The sequence below is a fragment of the Malaclemys terrapin genome, chromosome 1 (assembly GCF_027887155.1).
Source record: "Malaclemys terrapin pileata isolate rMalTer1 chromosome 1, rMalTer1.hap1, whole genome shotgun sequence".
Classification (NCBI taxonomy): domain Eukaryota; kingdom Metazoa; phylum Chordata; order Testudines; family Emydidae; genus Malaclemys; species Malaclemys terrapin.
The window spans coordinates 67,497,806-67,516,529 of NC_071505.1; the positions used below are offsets into that span (position 1 = coordinate 67,497,806).

An 18,724-nucleotide genomic window follows, 5' to 3' on the forward strand; every position below is an offset into this window, starting at 1 on the left:
ATGTTAACCTCTCTTTGGTATGCACTTTGGTACTGCCTCCCTTGTTCACTGCACCCACAATCTCCAGTCACAGCACTTATACCTGTCTCTATTCCACCACCATTCCTTTTTCATGAATAGTGATGCACAAATGTAAGGCAGCTCATTCATACCCCAGTGAGAGTTTCCAAACAAACCCATAATTATGGGAGCAAATAGATCACTGCCCAATTCTTTTTTTTTTTTCATACACTCACCATTCTAATTGCAGCATCAGTAGCTGATTCTGTAATCTCACATGAATCATTCTCTCTCTAGAATATCCATTTGCTGTTCTGTCTCTATTTATTTTAATAGTTTGTGACCACATGCAAAGTTCAAAATTATCTCATGTTAGCTTCACCTCATTTTCTAATTGCATAAAAAAACTACCAGTGATGTTTACACATACAGACTTTGGTTATTCATTCAGAAAAAAAAAAACACTTCAGAGACATTGAGATATATTTTCAAAGTAGTGCACAATGATTTACTCATTCAACTCCCATTAACATCAGTGGGTATCACACAGTCAAATACTCATGCACCATTGTAAAAATGGGCTCCCAATGTTATTCCAGTGAACAAACTTGATCTGAATAGACCGTCCTTACAGAAAGCGAAAAAGGCTAAAACTTGGGAGATGTAGGTTCTGTTCCTAATTTTCCAGAGACATCTTGTACAACCTACTACAAGACACTTAATGTTCCTCATCTGATACTTACCTAACTCACAGGTAAAGCTTAATTCATTGGTATTTTGTAAAACATTTAGAGATCTTTGTATGGAAGGTTTGATATAAGTGTAAAATATTGTCATTATTATTAATAATAAACCTAGTAATGGTTGTTTTGTGTACAAATCACACATATATAAACAACATTTTATGTTGTTTGATTGGACTTTCCTTGTAGTGGTTTGGTGACCTTGTGACTCCAGTATGGTGGGAAGATGTATGGCTAAAAGAAGGTTTTGCTCACTATTTTGAATTTGTTGGGACAGACTACCTCTACCCAGGCTGGAATATGGTAAGTTCATGTTATTTCATTAGTTTGGAAACTCCACTGAAAGGTTGTTTTCCTGTTATACTCCTGCTTATGTTACAGTCAGGGTCTGCTGAAGAATATCAAATGGTGCGAGCAAGTATCTGATGTCCAATAAAGCAAAATCAGTGGGTGTGAAATCATTTGACAGCATTCCAAGAGTGTAATCTGCCATTTATTACAAAATGAATAAGGTCTTGTGTATCATAACCAAATGTTAAAATAACTGCCACTTTTCCATTCAAAGACATTTCATACTAGAGTAGTAGTGATTGAACACCAACCATTTCTGAAAACTGTATATTAATGAAAAAAGATCTCGATAGTGTTTTCTGAGGTTCTCAGAACATTGCATTTTTAGTTGTAACAATATAAATAGAGAAGGAAGATTCAGGTAAGCCATACAGTGAAACTGAATATATTACTGCAATATTATGCTTTTTTCTAAATTATCTGTTATGGTATTGTTGTTTTGGGCATCTAGCATTCTATATTAATCTATATACTGAGGGCTCTGGAGCATAGTTTGTCATATGCAGTCATATAGCTGTAGTTATAGGATCAACTTCTATCTTCTGAAACGTGTGCAGCAACCATTGGCCCACTGGTGAAAGAGCCAGGAAGTACAAGTTGGGTCATCTCTTTTGAGTCCCTCTGTTTGCAGATCAAGTGCCTAGGTCATTCCAACTTATATCTTATTTTATTCTTGAATATCAGAAGGTGTAATACCTTGACCACTTAAATGGTAAGGAAAGATAAAAGTTAGTGAGAGTTACAAGCATAAAAGAGACACCTTCCTTGTGAGCATGTCCAGGGTGTCTGTTTATTTTGTAATGTCCCAAGAATGAATTATTTTATTCTTTATAATCTTGCCTCTCTTTTGAGCTGATAGTATTAGGTATCATTATGTGACTGTTTTTTATATATAGCTTGTAGGATAAAGATTTTCAAACTTAGATTTAGTAATTTGAATGTTTTCATTAAACTCATGCACATTAACTTCTGAAATTGTTTTGCCACTTCTTGAATTTAGCTCCATAGCTTTAGTCCATTCATTTTTTGTGAAGTAAATCCAAGATGTAATAATTAAGAATTAAATAAACTACAAACTCTTAAATAATTGTACAAGGGAACTCTCTGGGTTTAGGGACATTTCTGTTTGAAGTCTGATTTCTTTATTCTGTGCCATGTTTAATTTGTTTTGGTGTAACATTTCTGATTTATAATTGCATTATGAAAAAAGCAAAATAAATCTATACCTGAACTGACATCTGCCTCACATAGGTAAGCTTGTTGGGTTCACCTAGCTTTGGGTGTAATAAAACTCATTCTCTTCCTCTTTTTGAAGAACACATATTGAATTACAATATAATCAGTCTAATTATAAATGCAATGGAATCTGGCAGCTCTTGATGATTTTAGCAGAGGGAAATGTCATAGACTACAATGTTCATACACTGGTTTTTATCTTTGAATCATCATAGTCATTTGTTCGCCACATAATCACTTTAACAAATCCAGACTAACTTTGCTTTAGAAGTCATCTTGAATGGAGAATATTTTTGAGAATTCCTGTGGAGTGAATGTAATGTTCAGTGTTATGCAAATGACATACTGGAGAACCAAAAGGTATGTGGGTTGAACAAAGTATGACAGTTAAACCTAGGAAATCAGAAACATGCAGTGCATGAATTAGAATTAATAACAGAAAAATGGCTGTGCCTGGAAAATATCTATCTGTCAAGTTATTTTAAATGAAAAAGGAGAGTTGACATAAACTTTTCATGAGGCTTCTGATATCATTAGCCTTAGATACCAAAATAACCATACTGACTTCTAAATAGTTAGAAAACTGGTGGCAAGATAGAACACATGACAAGTTAAACAGTACAGCATCCTAGTGTGGTGTTTTTTACAGACTACAGTGGGAATTAATAATTTGATGTTTCATTCTTTTTATAAAGATGGTAGGAATAACAAGCAAAAGTTGGCTACAGCTATCAGATTTTGGCATTCTGGTTATTTTTTTGTTATCAGTGAAGAGTACATGTGCTACTAAGATTATTCTGACATCTAAAAAGACTAAGCAACAAATAGAAGCAATTAGCAAAAGAAAAACTACTCCAAACAACTCCATTTATTCAAAAGTGAAGGAGTACACATTACAAGCTACATGAAATCAGTTGCAACACCAAGAACCGTTAGCACTATTTCTCATAATGATGTTACTTAAATAACCAGAGCAACAACATAGGCGGCTGCATACTGCTGCTTCAACAGTAATTCAGACCGATGAAATACGCATAAAAAGTTCCACTGAATATGATCACACAAGGCTTTGAAAATGATTTGCATCAGGAAAGCCAAAAATAATATAATAAAATCCAATCTCTTCCCAAAGAATGGGGAAAGGTAGAAAGTTGACCTGCTTTTACAATTTTAAAATTTTACTCTTGTAATCCTCCTCTGATCCTCAAACCTTGGGGATTGAAGTATCAAATACTACTCCCTTCCAGTTTGTTACAGAATATGCTATCATATCTCTTTTTGGACTGGTCTAGGCATCAGTAAAAGACTAAGGCTGGTACATTTTGTTAAGATAGCCTTAGCAATGGTATGCATTAACACTCTCTACTGCTTAGCCCTCAGTTAACATAGGAAAACAAAGAATTTTTATAGGAAATAACTTACACTTTTTAAATTTACAATTAGTAGCCAATTTCTAATACGACTTGTCATCCCAGGGGTTAAAAACAGTGAACCAAATCAATCTTCCAGTGCTGCCATATTTCCTGTCTATCTTATAAAGCTTTTCAAGCAGAAGCCCTCTCCTACTTATATGTTTGCAAAGATACCTCTAAATGAAATGATGCCTGAGACATATTTCATCACCCTTCTATTAAAAATTAAAAAGTGCTAAATCATAGCTTAAATCTTATATGTCTCTTGTAATACTAAATCATTGCTATATTTCTTGAATTCAAATGTAATCTCATCATCCCATGTATCAGATGGGCTTCAAGGCAGGAAGGTAAGTCTTAGCTTTAGGAGAAAAAAATACATTGTTGTATATCATCAGTCGTTCATGGACCAACAGCATAAAGTCTCCACCTATAAAAAAATCTCTCAGTCAAGTTCCATATACAAGGTCTGAGTCCATTCCTTCACTTTTGCTTCCTTATACTTAACGGTATACAGCCATAGTCCTGCCCTACTCCTTCTCTTTCTTACTCTACTACTATCTGTCCTTCTAGACCCAAGATCAAAGAGAAGACAGATGAAAGGAAAGAAGAAGGAAACAGAATTGAAGAGGGGGAAAGGATAAGAAGATCTTGCAAAAGCAAGAAGATGGGCAAAGAGCCCTTTGCTTCTTTCAGAGATCTATATGGGGAGACGCCTAAGGAGCCAGCTGGGTCACCAGTCTTTATAGGCTCTGAGATTGGATTTGTCAGTCCATCTTGTTACAGACCTGGCTGAGTCCCCCTAGTTGATGGTCACCAGTCTGTAGTAATTGGCCCCAACCTGGGGATACCACATGCTTCCAAGCCAGCTGGGTCTAGGTGGAATCCAGGTGCCATTTCTAGCTCTGGGCCTCTAAGGCACACTCCTCGGGAGCAGACCTCTTTTCTGGCCCCCTTCCTTGGAACTCTACAGTCCAACTGTCCTTGTCCCTAAAACAGGTGTTTTCACATCTTAAGCCTCTCCAGCCACTTATGCATGTCCCTCTCCCTTTCCCACCTGTCCCTACCAAGCTCCACCTTGCTATGGAGTGCTTTGGTTTATAGTTTAACTCCTTGGGGACCATGTGTCAAGTAAAGTAAAGAAACAGGCTTTGTATAGGCGTTCCTAAACCTGCAGTAACTTTTACTCTCAAAGCATAGAAGAATTATAGTTCTTTAGGAAAACAACAAAACGCTCTCTGCTCTCTACCCTGATGTCTGATGATGGTCTGCCATTGAGAAAAAGGGAGCCTGGAGCAGATCCTTTCCTTAAATAAGGTTTCTTCCCCTTTTGTTCAGGTGACCAACTGCTCAGCTTTAGAACTCCCATCAGGTGGTTAGTCAGGAAGTCCCAGCCCACTTGGAGTCCAAACTGGGCAAATCAGTTTCCTTCAGCCTGGCCACTCTCTATGGCAAAATCATTGTCCTAGGGGTAGACCTCTGATTGGAAAATGGTCACAGTTAATGAGTCTTGTGTTACCCCTGCAGGGAGGTGTCAGGCATTACAACCAGCTGCTCTTGGTCTGTCCTTGACATATCTTGGCAGTTAAAATTACATAAATGGACGCAGAAATATTCCAGTCCATCACACTATTTCCCTTTCTGCCCATGGAGTGGTGCCTTTCGCATGGTTTAGAACCCATAATCCTTATAGACTGCAAGATGTATAGAAGTTTGCCTGCCTTACTGTGTCACTCCCCACCCCAATTTAAATTTAAATTTTAAATTTAAAGAGCAATCTCCTATTGCTCTCTGGAATCAGGCAGCACAGTTCCTGTCCACTTCTGCAGCTAGTCAGCCAGCCTACAATAGCAGACCTCTTCCTTCTCTGCTTCCACACTGGCCCCAGTGGCTGTAGTAAATTCGAGCCACCATGTCCTTCCTGCTGAGCGCTTAACCACTCAAGACATCTAGTAGAGTGGTGAAAACTTTCATTTCCCAGGACTGACTTCAGGCTACTCTGGATGATCTCTTTCAGGTTCTGCCTCTTCCCCATACTTTGAATTGGTCTACTCTTCACTTTCTGAGGCATGTCACATCCTGTGTGGACCTGGCCCCCTGGATAGCACTCCATTTGAGGCCTCTAAAATCCTTGCTGTTTAGCTTGGCATATTCTATCCATCCCTTTGAGGAAACGACTCTCTTCCTTGTCTCCTCCTGTACAATCTTCCTTAGTGTGGTGGGCCTACTTGCTTTACATTTATAGTGGATCTGGCTTTCCATCTTCTCCTCCCATGACTGTCACCGCAGAGGCCCTCTCTCATGCTGAAGAGTCTACTGAGAGCCTTTCTATTAATCTCTGGGAGGGGCTTTTCTTAAACTCCTGTCCTGCAAGGTGCTTTCTTGGTCATGCTAATGGCAAACAGGCAGATCAGGGAGCTGAGCATCCTCATTATCAGCTCCAATACCTTCAGTTCTTTTCTAAGAAGTGAATTTTAGCCTCCCGCTGGGTATTATTCCTAAGGTAAACACTGAGTTTCATATTAATTAACCCGTTATTCTTCCCATTTTCTGCTGCTAACCCTTTCTGTCCCAAGATATTGCATTTTGAAATTTTGTTTAATCTCATTCTTGAATGTCCAGAAAGTTGAAACAATGACTTCTGTGATTTTAGGACTGTTATAAGAGGAAAACTGCCACTAACATAACTACCATCTGGGCCAGTATATGAAATTCCTAAAGACTAAATTTGTTGCCATTTCATGATCAGTGAGAGGTGAGCCTCTCATATTAGAGGCAAGCAAGGCAGTACCAGCTGTATTTGATCGTATCCTGGTGGCTTCTTCTGTCATAAACTCCTACAAGTGACATCAGAAGGTCAACCTGCCCCTGCTGGGGGTAGTAGATGTAGGTGTCTCTGTTAGCAGTATGACAGAAGAGGGATGGATGACAAGGGAAAAGTACCCACTGGTAATTCCCTTTGACATAGTCCTGTCTTCTCTCATCCTACATTTCACCCCCCGCCCCTCTGAGGCAGGTTTGCCACTTATGGAAGAAAAGGAAGCAGACAGGGACATTTATATATAGGACTTTACTGACAGCTCTTTTACCTCTTTGTTTCATGGTAGGTGGAGCCATCATGCTGTCTGTACTTGAATATCTCTGTTAGTGGGATAGGAGTAGAGGACTGTGACAAAAGGAATTACTGGCATGTAATTTTCCCTTTTATCCATCAAACACAAATGTCAAATGCTTTAGCAGTCACTACCTTGCTTGACGCTGAGAAAGCATTTCACAGAGCCCAGTGGTCTTCTCCTGCTCCTTTATTTTATAAGGGTTGGGCTACAGTGACAAATTTATTGGATGAGTCAAGGCATAGTACCTCAGTGTCACGCATTGAATCGTCTTCCTTCTCTGTCAGGTAGAGCACGGGGAAAAGGCAGCCCTCTCTTTCCCACATCTGCTTACTACTTTTTTGGAAACCATGGTCATGTTTGCTGGGGATATTCTCTTTGTTAGAAACATTTGATTGAAGTATCAGGAGTAAAACCTCCATTTTTCATGTGGCTGGTAATCCTTTACTTTCTTTGAGTGAGCTGAAGCTATCCTTCATACTACAGTTCTTCATGCCCAGATGATTCTGCCATTCCTGCAGTAGCTTCATGTTGTAGTAAGTCTGCATACCAACATTTTTCTTTTAAAACGCTGTGGTGAGAGAACTTACTTGAGTATAAAAATAAATATTAATGGGAAATCATTAAACTAAACGTCATTAAATTAAATTCTTAGAGCATCTCAAAGTGTACTGCTCAAGTCCTTGATAAATGATCTTAATTGCCTATCATTCTCACTGGCAGAATTAAAAAAATGAATATTGCAATTAGATTTATGCATATCTTTAATGTACTTTGTCTTAAATTGCCTCCTAAAATGTTTATCTCCCTCAAAAAAATGTTCTTAGGCTTTGTTTGACTCACAAGAAAGACCAGATAAATCATTAACATTTTTGAAGACGTAGACTTAAGACATGAATCTTTTTGATTTTTTTATTATTATTTTGGCATTTCAGACCTGAGCTGTAGTCTGCTTGATCCTTGTAACCCAACGTCAATATCATGCTGGCTCAGCAATGAGAGAGACTTGGTCTCTCCTTTTTTTAAAAAAACTCCCTTTATCTCTCCTTTTTTGGTTAAAGCCTCCCAGTGCCTCTAAGAAAAAAGTCTTTAATTAATACCACACAGAGTGTGTTTTTTTCCCTCAATAACTACTTGCTGAAGTCAAGCGGTATATGATTTATATGATATAAGGGAAACTTTGTATATGACATTATCTAGAAACTCATGTAGAATTCAATATCACAGGATATGGATAGGTAAGTTGCAAGACATTCTGATTACATATTACTAGTCCCTTTTAACCATTACAGTCCGAAAGTTTAGTTTAATTTGCAGCTAAGAAAAGAAATTTCCATGAACAAATGTTCTTTTCCAATAGAGTTTATAAATGTTTTGGCAAGAAGAGTCGGTGTGAAGGATACTACCTTGAGTAGTTAAATTCTGTGCAGCTTAGAGATCAGACATAAATGGGTATACATGTTTATTCAAATGATTAAATACAGGTTTAGAGAATGTCAAGTTCTCTTCTTGCTCCATGTTATCTGCTCCTTTTGAGGAAAAACATAAAATATCCATTCTTATCAGAAGCTTTGGGTCATGTGATTTCACATCTCCTGAGTTTGGGGTTTGGGTAAACCTTTAATTTCAAAGCTAAAACTGCTAAAGATTGCATTATTTTGACCTGACAACTCCTCTCCCTGTCCTGAGTGAGGATGGGAGCGAAGTTTCCTGGCATCTTACAACTCCTCCAGAGGAAGAAGACTCAGGCAGAGACTCCTGTCCCATCGGATCCCCTCTCCTTGAACCTGACTTCCCACTTCACCTAAAACCATATTCCAGATGGTAAGTCTGGTTGCCACATAAATAGCTCTATATTTGGTTGCATGCATGTTGACAAATGCTTTATTTGTTTTGTTTTGACATTTCAGCTGTCTGCTCTGATCAATATGGCTACAGTTTTAAAATTGCATACAACATGAAAGCCGATTTTAAAGGAACGAAATCTTGCAAGGATTGTTCCAGACCCACAAAATGGGCTTGATTCACCCAAGACCTGCGCTCCCTAGACCTCATCGCTTTCGGAACCGAAAAGCTCAGTTCCTGGACTTTCAAAATCCAGCACAGCTGTGACACCTGGAAAGTGTTCTGATTTAGTGTAATCTTTGGCAATCAATGGCAGGGGCTCTGCTGGAAGACCAGCCACAGTTTAAAACTGCTGAAATGTTGCCTACGGTCCCCTGAACTGGATGTGAATTCCTCTGGTGGAGGAGCAGCCTGTACTGGCCTTGGAGGATGAATTTAGCACATAGACCCAGCATCATCAGGATAAATCAAGCCTAATGTTTTCAATGCTGATGGGACTAATACAGGAACAAATATGTGTTCAGCCATTTTCCTACTGTGTCTGTTGCTGTGGAGGCAGCTGCAAGAAGATAACAAGACTCAGAGTGGAAGATTTTGGGAGGCTTGAACTGGTCGTCTTTTTAACCAGTATTTTAAGTGAAGTAAGTAAATGTAGGGATATGTTTTTTGTTTTATTTTATTCAACCCTTCTCCCCCTTATTATTTGGAAATTAACTGGAGCAAAACTGATTTAGTGTATAACTAAATCACATCCATACTTGAGATGTAGAAGGATGAAGAGAAGCAATAATTACAATTGCTGGGGAAGTCACAAACCCTGAAAATACTCCAGCTTAGCAGCAGAGACCTGTGAATACATTACCACAGTGCTTGGCTACCTGTACTGGCTCTCATTTGAATGGACAGTACATTTCAGATTCTCTGTTCTGATACTCAGAGCTATCCATGGGTTTAACTTTAGTTAAACGATTGACAGTGTTTCCCTCCTCAGTGGTAAACTTCAACAGCAGCAACATTTCTCTGAAACAATGGAATTATCAACCAGTGGGAAAGTCTCCTGAGTGCAGGAAATAGATAGAACTCTCACGGGAGCTGGAGCAAGAGTATGGAAGAATAAGAGATGAGTATGAACATGGACCTGTCAAAACTTTTAGAACTAATAAATGCAGAACTTGACTTAGCTTTCCCTCAACAAATTCCACACATGGGTGCTTTCACACGCACACAATTAAAAAAAAATGCTAATCAAGCCATTTTCCTTATAGTTGGAGAAGGAAGAGAGATTTTTACTTTTATTTTTAAACACTTGGGAGTCGCTCAACCACTATGGTGGTGGGTGGTGTTGGTTAAAAATATATAGACAAACAGAGAGATGTTAGTTTTGCCTCTTGTGTTAAATATGCCCAGTGGATCTTTGTTGTATACTTATTTTATACATCCTTGGGATACTCCAGAGACTATATCCCTCTAAACTCCAATTTCACCTAGAAATGTGTTGTATTATCTCTTGCAAACACTTCTTATGACAGGCACCAGAGATCACACAAATCCCCTCCATACTCCTGGTGGCTAGAAAAAGTTAGCTATTCTGGAGAAGATATTGCTGACTAGTTTGACAGGAAAAAAATCATGTAGCGATTTGGACACACATATTAAACATTATTCACGTAAGTCCCTTAATCTGCAAACCATTTGAATGCCTGTTCCAGAACAAAGGCAGTGCCTTTAATGTTTAGCCCTTTGATCTCTTATGTATAATAATTATCAGTTATGGGTCTTATTGTACTATTCCTATTATTTCTTTTGTTCAGTTGTTGGATGTATTCCAGTGGTTTTTTTAAATTCTTTGTCCTCTATTTCATATTAATTTTTGGAAATTATTTTTTATGTGACAAGCTCAAGTATTATTTTATTGTCATGCTAACTAACTTCTTCCATTGCATTATGTCTCAATAAAGCATTATTGAATAAGCAGCAACAGCCCTCCTTCATTACAGCATCCTTATCCTGTATGCACAGGACTTTGATTCAGCTTTTATGCAGTTCTCAAAGGAGTACCCCTTTACATAAGGAACATAAAGAACATAAGAACAGCCATACTGAGCCAGCCCAAAGGTCCATGTAGTCCAGTATCCTGTCTTCTGATAGTGGCCAATACCAGGTGCTTCAGAGGGAATGAACAGAACAGGTAATCATCACCTGATCCATCCCCTGTCACCCATTCCCAGCTTCTGGTAAACAGAGGTTAGGAACACCATCCCCGCCCATCCTGGCTAATAGCCATTAATGGACCTATCCTTTATGAACTTATCTAGTTCTTTTTTGAACCCTGTTTTAGTGTTGGCCTTTGCAACATCCTCTGGCTAAGAATTCCACAGTTTGATTGTGCATTGTGTGAAGAAATACTTCCTTTTGTTTGTTTTAAACCCACTGCCCATTAATTTCATTTGGTGACCCCCTAGTTCTTGTGTTATGTGAAGGAGTAAATAACACTTCCTTATTTACTTTCGCCACACCAGTCATGATTTTATAGACCTCTATAATATCCCCCCCTTAGTCATCTCTTTTCCAAGCTGAAAAGTCCCAATCTTATTAATCTCTCCTCATATGGAAGCCGTTCCATACCCCAAATCATTTTGTTTCCCTTTTCTGTGCCTTTTCCAATTTTAATATATTTTTTTTGAGATGGGCAACCAGGTCTGCACACATTATTCAAGATGTGGTCGTACCATGGGATTTATATAGAGGCAATGTGATATTTTCTTTCTTATAATCTTATTCCTAATCATTCCCAACCTTCTATTAGCTTTTTTGACGGCTGCTGCAGCCCTTTCTGTTCAAGGAATATTATTTCACATTTTCTTACTGTTTAAGATGTAACATCTTATACACGAAGAAGACTACTAAAAGGCAATTGCTTTTACAGTCCAAAATCTATACTAGAAATCCAAGTGAATGGCAAAATTTCACAGACAGAAATACTCTGGAGAAGTATCTTTATAGGCAGATAATGTGTAGACCCTACTATCCACGAGGTTCATTTAATTCACAGTCATGCTGCTGGCATGCCAAACAACAGAGTCTAAACTCTGCCAACAATCCATTTTGCAGACTGTGCATTTGCAAAAATGGGCATGGTCATCAAGGAAAGAAGAGCACAGAGCTTAGGGGAAAGCAGCCAAGGATAAGATCAAAGAGGTGTAAAATTGGAGGAACTTGCTGATCAGAATTAAAAGGAACTATCTCCATGAAGATAAATTCACTTAGATGATATGATGAGGGATGTCAATGTAAGAATCTGAATAAACCTTGAAAATAAATGAGTTGATGTAACTGAAATTAAAAGCAAAGCTGCTGGCACATTCATCTCCTTAACACCATCTTTTTTTCCTTCGGACCCCTGCCTGCTCAGAGCATGACTGGATGCTGGTGCAGGAGCTGGTGAAGAATGAGAGGGATGCCGTAGGAGGTCGCTGAAGCAATCCAGTTAGTACTCCATTTTTTCTTCATAAGCAGGGAGGGCCTGGGATTCCAGACTCTTGACATCCATCGTTCAAGCAGAGTTTGACTTTGCATCCTGTTTCTCTCAGAGCAGACAGGAAAGGTGGTGAGGAGGAGCATCAGGTTTGGATTGGTGGAGACTGTGCATTTGTGGTGACGGAAGAAGGAATCAAGAATCACTTACTTGGTTTTTGTCTGGCTTTGGAGAAAGGTGTAGAATACAGTGGTAGTACTCCACTTATTTCAGCAACCTTCTGCTGTCCTGGTACTGGCCCTGTAGAGTTCTAACCCTCTTCCAGGTTTCTGCTGTCTGCTGTCATCCCTGTTCTACCATGCAGCCCTGCCCTCCTATAGAAAAACTAACACTTTCCATGCATAGCTCCAGTTGCCTTTGCAGCATATTTGCACAGAGTCATGCTACAAACAGAGACTAGGTGATCTGAGGAAAACTGCATTCTTGGCAGCGTGCAGAATTCCACTTTCTTTTTCTGTACAGGGTTCACAGACAATGAGAAATTGAGTGCAGTATTTTTTATTCCAGTTGAACGTTCTCAGAAGAGAGTAATCTTAAACTATATTGTGTAACTGTTTCATGTTAAGCCTTAGCCCTCTCACCCACCACATTCATAGCTCACTGACCTTATAACATGTTGATTTTCTGCTTGGTTCTTCACAGTGCCTGTTAGCTTCTTCCATGGTCCTATAGATGTCATGTTGAAACAGACTAATACTATCTTATTTGACACACTGCAGGGGAAAGGAAAGTCCCCTTTTCTCCAAAATTTAGTATTAATGATTTTGGTGCATTCAAGGTTACTCACAGCTAGGTACAACACTAATATAACTTTATCTAATAGGGGCTATAGTGTTAAAGTAACATGGTAATGAAGCTGATTCCAATTCATACCACTTGTTCCATTTCAGTTTCCTGTTGCCTCCTCAGTCTGCATGCCCACTTGCCAACCCTAAAATATATTGTGTACTTGTTTTTTGTTTGGTATAAGAAGAATGTCAAGAGTCCTAATGTGATTGAAAAGCCCTCTTAATACTCATTAAGATGCAGGCTAACATGTCTGAAAGCACGTTAGATGTCTGGCTTATGTCCCTGTTTGCGCCTAGGTTATAACACGGCCAGCTAACATGCCTCAGCAATGTTAGTCTGCTTTAATTCTGACTGACAGGATTCAAAACTACACCTTTTTGGCTTATCAAGATGTGAGCTAAGAAACAAAGAAACAAACATAACATTTCCTTTTTACACCTTTTCTTCAGCTTGTTATAACCTCACCTTAAAAGTTCCTAGATTGTACCTGCTTATCTACTTGATTCAAGGTTGTTATAAGCTAATCATGTGACTGACACCCTGTCACTTCTTAATGAATTCATACCAAATTCTACATATTCAAAACCCACCTGAGCAAATCTTTGGTAATCATGATTTCCAAACTGAACTTTGGAAATGTGTTCAATCTGTATAAACTAAAAAACTCGCTGTTGACCAAACAGGCAGGGAATCCAGTATTGCCTGAAAGTGAGCCGGGTGTGACCAAGAGGTTTATGATCCCTGCATTTAAACTGTTTTCTCCTGAATTCGACTGAATTTCATCCCTTCTCGCCCTTCTGAGATGGTGTTGAGTTTTTCTGTTTATAAAGGGACCAGCAGCTAACTGTTTATTATTCTAGAAATTCTAAAATGAAAGATAATGTGAACAAGATATTACATTTCCTTTCATAAACTCTACCTAATATGGCTAGCTGAAACACTAAGTATGTATTGGGTAATTGGTTTTCTTGCATCCAATGTTTTTAATTGCTTGAATATATAATCAGCTCAAGGTACATTTCTTGTACCTTGATGAATTTTAACATAAAGGTTTATTTCCAGATGGATTTGCATTGGAACAGCTTTTCAGCTGTCTTATAATTTAAATTAACACACTGGTACCAAAACCTTTCTACACATGAAATTAAGCTCAGAATCCATTATGTAATCATGTGGTTATTTTATCTGTGTATATCAAAGTGACTCTTTAAAAATGCCACGCTCCCAGGAGATCCCATAGATTATGCCATGAGGTCAACATCAGTTCAACAACTTTTGTAATAGAGATAAACATTAAAATATATCATTTCAGAAAAAAAATATTTAAACTGTAATTAACAATAATTTTTAAATCACCTTTCTCATTTATACCTGGCTTGAAAACCTGAGCAGATGGAGCTGCTTCCTTTGCTGACAAAAGGTTGTGGAGCAGAGGCATCAACACTAATATAACTTTAAGGGCATTACATTCCTCAGTTGAAGGAGGTGTCCCCAACTGAACCATGAAAGAGAGTGCTCATAGTCCACGTGTACTTCTACATGGGCATTTAGTAAACTTCACTGCCAGTTTAAATCTGCAGTGGTTCTGACATATATTTATAATATATATTTATGGTGGAGATGAAAACAAATTCGTACACTGGATATTAATTGGATGGTCACCTGTCATTGACTTGCTTTCTAAGCTTAAACAAGTCATTTAATGTTTTTGTGCCAGTTTCTCCGCATGTAAAACTGGGCTAATAATACTTCTTGTCTTCATAAAGATGTTGTGAGGATTAATTAGATGAAGTCTGTAGAGTACTTGGAGCTTTACAGATTAAATGTACAGTTTGTAGTGTGAACTTGAACAAGTCACTTCATCTCTCTGTGCCTCAAATTCTTCATCTGTAAAGTGGTTATAATTATTTTTACCCACCTTTGTGAAGCATTTTGAGGTCTATGGATAAGAAGAACTCTGCAAGTCTTAATAGCCATTTATTTTTATGATTGAAAACTTCTTTTTTACTCCAATAACTTCACTGTAAGTAGAATATCACTTTTGTCTGAATTGGCATTTACACTTTTGCATGCTTTTAAAATAATGTAATGGTCTTTATTTTAATTTCTGTCAAATAGACTTTCACCGCAACCAAAATCACAAATCAGTGGGTTCCACAGTACACACAATTAAAACTGATTCCAGTTGGTTTTAATTCAGGAACTAGTAGGGGTTACTATGAATGACAATCAGACCATAGGGACTTACTTTAACAGGTACTAGTAAGGAAGGCTGCCGAGCCTGTGAGTCTCTGATTGATGTTCATCTTTTCCATATAGTCCTAAATGTACAGCTGTCCATGATATTATTGCATGTACTGTATTTCAGGAAAAGCAGAGATTTCTGACAGATGTCCTACATGAAGTAATGCTGCTCGACGGCTTGGCCAGTTCACATCCAGTCTCACAGGAGGTGCAGCGAGCCACAGACATTGACAGGGTGTTTGACTGGATCGCCTATAAAAAGGTGGGAATAGTGGATATTTCAGTAGTAGTGTTAGGAGAACATGTTACATTTGTAAAGTTTATGCACTCTTGGAAAAAGGCACACACCACAGAAATTACTAGATAGGAAACCAAAAATAGTGTGGGATATTTTGGGGTTTACAGGTTCAACACCTTTATTGTTAGCAAATTATATAAATAAAGCTGTGAGTTTTCGGAGTGCTGCAATACAAAACTATTATTATATATATTACTCAGATTGTTGCAGAGTCCAAATTGTGCTAGGTGTTTTAAAAGTGCAGAGAGAGGCTCCGTCCCTGCCCTGATGGGAATCTAGAGAAAACTCTTAAGGTGTCTCCAATTCACATTGAAATAAAGTGGGATGGTTTTATTGTTTTACTTATGGGAAAACTTTGCATTTTTTTAGTTAAAGAAATCTCAGTGTGAAAGCTTGCCGTTGAGAAGAAGGAAACTGGCATGTATGGAATGATGAGAAAATATGTACTGAAATCAGGGATTGTCTTTATGTTTGGAAAGGAGATAGAGAGAGGGTTCTGTATGCCAGAAATGGCATTCAATTGGCACTTTGGGCATTGGAAATAGAATTGGCACAGTAGCCCAGATCATCTGTCCTGGGAGCCCATGTAAACAGGCTTTACTCAGGGATGCTCTGTGAGGAGTGGAATCTTCCCTTTCCCCAGACTCTGGAGCCAATCCACAGCTGCTATTACAGCCTCAGAGTTTCAGTAACCTCTGTGGCTAGTGGACTGGTGTAGTCCTGGATCTACTTGCCACAGCCCTCTCCCTCCACTGCCCTGCCACTGCTCACAGAACAATCCTAAGTGCTTCCATGGACAGAGGCCTGCAGAGAGCAGCTCTGCAGCAAGCAGGGGGTTAATATGCTATTGGTATCCAGATCTATTTTCTGCAACTGAACCAAGCCACCACCTTTTGAGTTTTACCTGGGGCATGATCATCCCTTGTATCTGAATATTGGAATAGAACATTTCAGGGCTATCACCTTTTTGGTTTTATAGTTTGATTTTTACTGTACTTTTAAGAGAGCATATTTTGGTACATCATTTAAAGCAATACAAAGCAACTGGGAACATTTCCTCTCAGTTACATAGACATAGTTTCTGTTGACTTCAGTGAGGGGTTGCACCCAAGAGCTAAGGACTGATTTTTTTCTCTGAATATCTTTAATATAACAGTAAACAGTTTATATGTCACTGATTCTCCTATATCTCGTTAAAAGACTTTGACAAAATTCAAATCCTGTTTCCGTATCTTGATAACAAATGATGTTTCCCCTTAGTGATATTAGATGAGGTACACAAAACAAAAACAGTTTTAATTAAAAAAATCAGATAAGCTCTTTAGTTTAGGTATGAATTACTGAAGATATATAACAAGTCCATTTAGCTTACATCTCTAATCCATTTTCAATCCCACATCAAATGAAGATAGAGACTTACAACCATGAAATAGCAAAGTACCAAGTGGAAATAACACTTCCAAGGATTTGTGAATAAAATAAAAAAGTCTTTTTCACCCAGTCTCCAAATTCTATGTATTAAGTAGCCATATAGAGGAAGTATATTTTTGTAGTGTACCATCAGATCAATTAATACAGAAACTATATTGTTTTGAATAAATCACATAGTTATCAGTTCATGTAATTCATTTACATATTACAATTTAATAGATGCTTTGCAAGCAGAACATTTGTATGGAAAATATGATCTTAGACAAATGGTAAAGAATGTGGGTTTTGCAGCCAGTTCATATTCTGGTCAAATGTTTATTCTTCTTTTGAGCAATAGGAGAGGAACCGTCTACTGGAGATTCAACCAAGGAAGTCACCTCACTGATGCTCTCATTTTCTATAGCCCCCTTTCCTTCTGCATCACTAGGTGCATGACATCAGACTCTGACTGCACAGCAGCAGTATGGCCCGATGCCTCCTGCTGAGCAGCCAAAGTACCCTGTATTCCAGGGTGTTTACATATCATCTTGCACTCATACTGCGTTAAGCAAGGGGGAAACACACTCTTTCATCCATTAGCTACTCCCACTCAGCAGAAAGGTCTGGCCTCACTTTAGCCCTCTGCCATCAATAGCCTTATAGGGTGGAGGATCTTGAGTGTGTAGGACCTAATGGATGAAAAAGAGATATCTATAATATGACATAATATACAAAAATCAAATAATCAGGGTCATATTTTCAAAAGTGCTGAAGTGACTCAGGGTCCTAAGTATCCTTTTCAGTATCCTTGAAAATGATATTTAGACTTGTAAGTTATTTAGAGGCTTTTGAAAATTACCATAGATGAATTAGACCATAACGGCTAGCACCTTGCAGCATGCTGAAGTATTCTTTTCATTTAAATGATCTACCCACCATGTGTTTGCTAATGATGTCTCAACCTCAAAAGGTTCTAAAGGTCATCTCAGATCTGTATCCAAAATATCTCATAATGTTTATTTTTGTCCAATTATTAGGATAATAGTTACGTTAATATAATACTTAGCACTTATTTTTTCATCGTAAAAGCACTTTACAAACATTAAGTAGTTTTAATTTGCATTGAAATGACATATGGGACACTAAGACACATCAGTAAATTATTAGTTATTTTGTGCAGATCCAGCATTATAGGATCGTAGTGCTTTCTCAGGGGATTAGAACATATTCTGTATATTGTATAAAGATTATCACATTCTAAAGGTTCCTTTTTTTAACTGTAATGGTTGCAAAGGCCAGTGGATCTGCCAGCCTCTCAGCTGAGTTCCTCTGGTGGTTTTCCAGATGTCCCAGAATCCTAGTTTTCCCTCAAGTGTTGCATACAGGGCTTGCTCCTGCAAGATGCTGAGCACTCTGACCCAATCCAGCAAAGCACTTTAAGCATGTGAGTAGTGACATCAAGCGGATTATGCTTAAAATGAAACACGAGTTTAGCTGCTTCTTTGGATTGGTCTCAGAGAAGACCTGTTTTAGGTACGGAGGACTAAAAAACAAAACGAATATACATATCCCTATATTTCAGATATAATCAACCCCTAATTAATGCAAACTAGGAAGAAATGTCCCCTCCGGACAAATTATTCCATAACTGCCCACTTCGGGGTTTCTTGCACTTTCCTCATAAGCATCTGTTTACCATTGGAGGCAGGATAATAAACTGGATGTGGCAATTTTTATGTCCCTGTGTT

General features: G+C 38.2%; 1 protein-coding gene across 1 annotated transcript in view; it reads left to right on the forward strand.

The window, feature by feature from the left end:
* The window catches only part of TRHDE (thyrotropin releasing hormone degrading enzyme), a 308,520-nt gene that overhangs the window by 150,224 nt on the left and 139,572 nt on the right, over positions 1 to 18,724 (forward strand). The window contains exons 5-6 of the mRNA XM_054026638.1: positions 933 to 1,046; positions 15,393 to 15,530. Coding sequence (XP_053882613.1) covers positions 933 to 1,046; positions 15,393 to 15,530 — 252 coding nt within the window. The remainder of the gene's footprint in view (positions 1 to 932; positions 1,047 to 15,392; positions 15,531 to 18,724) is intronic.